We start from the raw sequence: 4,668 nt of genomic DNA, 5'->3' as shown, positions 1-4,668 counted from the left end.
TCACACAGATCTAGGCTAGCCAATTTATGGACTCGAGATTTTGAAGGGACAATCAGCTTAATTGGATGATTGTAATGCATCTTAAAGCAAAAAATAAAAATAAAAATAAAAATCCAAAATGATTTGGTGTCCAATACAATTTGGAAAGGTGAAAGGATAGTAACAGAATAACACATATCCTTGGCCAGATGTATCATAATGGCATATTCAAAGGGCATGCATGATTGTATAAAGAAAGAAAACTCTGGACCGGTGAAATACTGTGTTTCCAGAGAAACAGCAGCTTGATTAAGTTAATAGTTGACCACCAGAAAGACAATTTTGGGAGAAAATATAAGAAGAAAGAAACATAAGAGATTTCAGAATAATAATAATAATAATAAAAAGGGGTAAAAGACATGCCTGGATTCATATCTTAGGATGAGAAATGATAAATTTTAATTGACTAGGAAAAATATACTGTCGCTTTTATCTTACAGTTCTTAGTTTTACAGGAAGGATGGGGGTAAAAAAGACGCTAATGGTAAAGACAACAAATGATAGCAAAAGCTACACTTTAATATTTATTACTTCCTATGTGTTGAATATATTAGATGAATAGTGCAAAACTCCAATGGAAATTCCACTGCACATGCCTTCGGGAGGAACCAATGGGCTGCTCTGAGAGGCCATTTATAAGCACGGGTCTAATGCTTTCTTTTCTGCTTCTCTCCGTTGCAGCAATTTTAAGTACTCTTTGAGACAGAAGTCAACAAAACTACTGGTTCACACCATTTTAGTTTGGATTTGCCGATGGATATGTACAAGGAACTCAACATAAGACAGCCCACTTGGAGACTTATCTTCAACCATGTAAGAAAAGAACAGCATCCCTGCAAATAACATACATGAGTATAATGAATCAGAACCATTGATCTCCTCGCATATAAGCACGTATCATGCCAATTGATCCCAGAATTATTTGGATCATCTTACTAACAGACTTCAAAAATGACAGAACAACCAGCATAAATTTTACTGATCATCCCAATTACTTAAAATTTACGCAAGTCCAGAAAAGATGGCAAGATATTCTATGAAATTCACATACAAATACATCTATCTGAGGAAGATGGCCAGTGAAAGCAAATACGCTCCAGGGGCAATATTATATGCATAAATTTTACTGTCCATAACACAGATAATTCACTAGGTAACACAAATCAAAATCCCCACGAACTCTCTGGTTTTGGCATGCGGGGCCCCAAAAGGGTTTTGGTCACACAACCAAGTTATTTGAATTCATTAAGCTTCACTTCTTCCTTTTCACACAAATAAATTTCAGAATATTTTGATTTCTTAGAAATATTAGTCGTATGGCAATCCATCTTTTATTTTACCATGGTCATAGCCAGCCTGAGTTTGAATTAAAATATTATGACTGACCTGAAGGATCTGGTTTCTTGCACAATCTAATCCTGCAAAAACCAAAAACAAATAATTGAGGCCCAGTAAATCAGTAGCATGAGTAGTCAAATGAAATTTGAAACAGAAAATAGAGGCAGATGTCATACCGGAGGTAAGAACATCTTTGACGCCTTATCTCATTTACTACTTCATTTACTTTCTTTGATAATGGATTGTCATATTGCTGCAGCACAAACTGATAAAGCTACAGATTTTAGTATGTTGTTTCAAACAAGAAGCTACACTATTCACCCTTCAGCACACACACATAAATACACACATACAGAGACATGTATCAGGTTTGCCTGGTCAGTCACCTAACAACGGGTATAGAACTAAATATTCCACGTGGAAGCTTAATTGATAACCTAAAGGATCACCTGATGACCACATCATCCATTGTCCTTCGTATTTAGTTTGGAATAAATCAAAATTCACCAGGGCAAGTGGGAGGTTCTAAGAATAAAAAAGAGAGGATAAATCAAAATTCAACAGGGCAAATGGGAAGTTTTAAGAATAAAAAAGAGAGGTGATGAATCCCAAAAAAATCCCATGAAAAAGCAATTAAGTAGGGATAAGGCTTAGTTGAGTACATTGGCCATGCAAAGAACCATTTCCATATATGTAAACTACGTTTGTTACGACAAGCCAATAAAGCTCCCCTTTTTGGATTTTTGAAGTCTAAATATTCTCTGATATGAAGCTGTGGATTTTGAAGCCTCCAGTAACAAGGAGGTTTTTCTGCCAAGTGGAGGGTAAATATAGCAGAGCCAGATCATCCAAAATACAGGAGAGCCCACAGAATTTCCCATATGTCACCTCATGTACAACTTGTATTGCTCATTGTTCTGCAGTACTAGCCTTTGAGTATTCTTGATTACCCTATATACACAACCTCGTAAAGTGGCATTTTTCCTACATTATTTTCAAATTTGAACATATTTTGGTGATTTCAGCCAAAATATTCTGATTCCAACAGGGTACAAAGTACGATAATTTCAATCATTTTGGTGAAAGACTGATAATTTCAATCCTTCCTGGAGAAAAAATTGTTTAGTTCACTAGTCAAATCCCCCACCACACCTTTACTTCCTAGAGAGCCCTCTCCAACTGCCTCCCTACCCAATCTTTCCTCCTTTACGGCACATTCAGGTCTCTTCAGGTCTCTCCTTTCTGCTGCCTTTGCTGGAATGGTTTAGAAGACCCTGACCACCTTTTCTTCAGCTGCCCTTTTTGCTTCTTCTGTTTGGAAACGAGTCCTTAGTTCCTGTTGCCTTATAGAAGAGCTATCCTTCCTCTCAATAGAGAACATGACATTTGCTGGTTTTTCTATCTGTGAAATTGCTAGTATGCCCGCCTTTTGTACCGCCATAAACCACATTTGGATGCAAAGAAATCTCTGGAGATGGACTTCCAATTCCCGTTCTTTCGACAAGATTTGGAATGCCATCTACTTCGATGTTAGTTTTAAGCTCAGTATGCTCCCCTTCCCCCCGGTCCTGTTCATGATTCCCTAAGGACAAACTCATTGTTGTTTCCTGGGGCCTCCTCCCTCCCCCCTAGTTCCCTAGTGGCCACTTGTTTTTGGCTTTGTATTTATTTCTTTTTCTCCTAGGACTGGACATTCCTTTCCCCTCCTAGGTAATGAATTATTTATTCACCCCAAAAAAGAAAATACAATTGTTTCTCTTAAAATCACTGAAATATTAAAGCAAGACCCAAATTGAACCTTAATTCCTTGATGACACATGGGATACAACTTTAGGACCAAAACCTGCTACATTGAAATGAATATTAGTCGAACATGTGGGCTTCTCTTTTAGGTTACTGATTACAACTCAGCCTTTTCCCAACTAAATGGAGTGTGCTACATGGATCTGTCAAAGAAAAAGAAAAGAGGTAGAAAAGAGAAAATGGGGTGATCAAGAAATGAAATATGGAAATGCAACACGGCCAGGTCATCCCACTTAAATGCAGTCCGCCACATGGAAGCTTGCCCCTCTTAACACCTCTGCTTGATGTCATACTAGAGTCATGACCTAGCTTTTGCATGTCTTTCCTTACCAACTCATCAATGGTCATTTTAGGCCTGCCCCTAGCTCTTCTAGCTCCTTCCAATTGGATTTTGATCACCTCCAAATTGGAGCATCCCCAGGCCTCCTTTGAACATGGCCATACCACCTTAAGCGGTATTCTCGGAGCTTGTCCTGAATCGGGGCTACTTCCAACTCAGCTCTAACCGCGTCATTCCTCACTCTTATCTCTCCTAGTTTTTTCGCACATCCATCTCAACATTCGCATCTCTGCTACATTCAACTTATCTATGTTACGCTTCTTGACTGCCCAACATTCCACCCCATACAACATGGTCGATATTACGACCATCCTGTAAAACTTTCCTTTAAACTTGAGGGGAATGAGTCAATCACACAACACTCCAGATACACCTCTCCACTTCAACCATCCTGTTTATATTCTGTGGAAAACATCATCTATCTCACCATTCTTGCTAATGGTAGACCCCAAATATAAAAAATAGTCGCTTTGTGGGATCTCTCGCTCTTCAAGCTTCACCACATCAGTATCCGTCCTTGAGCTACTAAAATCACAACCCATATACTCTGTCTTCGTTCTACTTATCTTAAGACCTATTGATTACAGGGTAGATCTCCATAACTCCAACTTATCATTAATCCCTGCCATTGTCTCATCCACCAAAACGATATCATCAGCAAAAAGCATACACCACGGAACCTCCCCTTAAATGTTCTTGGTTAAATCATCCATGATGAGTGTATACAAATAGGGGCTTAAAGCGAATCCTTGACATAACCCAATGGTAATTGGGAACTCACTACCATGATCTCCCACAGATCTCACGCTAGTCACTACGTTCACGTACATGTCTTTAATTATGTCCACATACATACTAGCCGCTCCTTTCTTTTCCACAAAATGCCAAATTAGCTTTATGAGGACTCTGTCATGGGCCTTTCTAGGTCGATGAACACCATTTGAAGATCCTTCCTACAGGATCTAGATTTTTCCATGAGCTTCTGTAAAAGGTAGATCGCCTCCGTCGTGGATCTCCCAGGCATAAAACCAAATTGGTTCCTCAAGACATTAGTTTAGGGGAGGCCCTACAGAAAAATAGCTCGACGCCAAGATGATAAAAAGCTTAATATCTCTCATTCTTATTAATTATTCAATATGAAAAAGAAA

At 38.6% G+C, this 4,668-nt stretch overlaps 1 protein-coding gene across 1 annotated transcript in view; it reads right to left on the bottom strand.

The window, feature by feature from the left end:
- Nucleotides 1–415: 415 nt before the first annotated feature.
- Nucleotides 416–4,668, bottom strand: part of LOC122064162 (protein transport protein Sec24-like At4g32640) — a 17,008-nt gene continuing 12,755 nt past the window's right edge. The window contains exons 12-14 of the mRNA XM_042627871.1: nt 1,554–1,642; nt 1,426–1,457; nt 416–872 (exon numbers count right to left, since the gene is read on the bottom strand). Coding sequence (XP_042483805.1) covers nt 766–872; nt 1,426–1,457; nt 1,554–1,642 — 228 coding nt within the window. The 3' untranslated portion in view covers nt 416–765. The remainder of the gene's footprint in view (nt 873–1,425; nt 1,458–1,553; nt 1,643–4,668) is intronic.

The sequence above is a fragment of the Macadamia integrifolia genome, chromosome 2, assembly GCF_013358625.1.
Source record: "Macadamia integrifolia cultivar HAES 741 chromosome 2, SCU_Mint_v3, whole genome shotgun sequence".
Taxonomy (NCBI): domain Eukaryota; kingdom Viridiplantae; phylum Streptophyta; class Magnoliopsida; order Proteales; family Proteaceae; genus Macadamia; species Macadamia integrifolia.
This window is presented reverse-complemented; position numbering and strand designations above follow the sequence as displayed.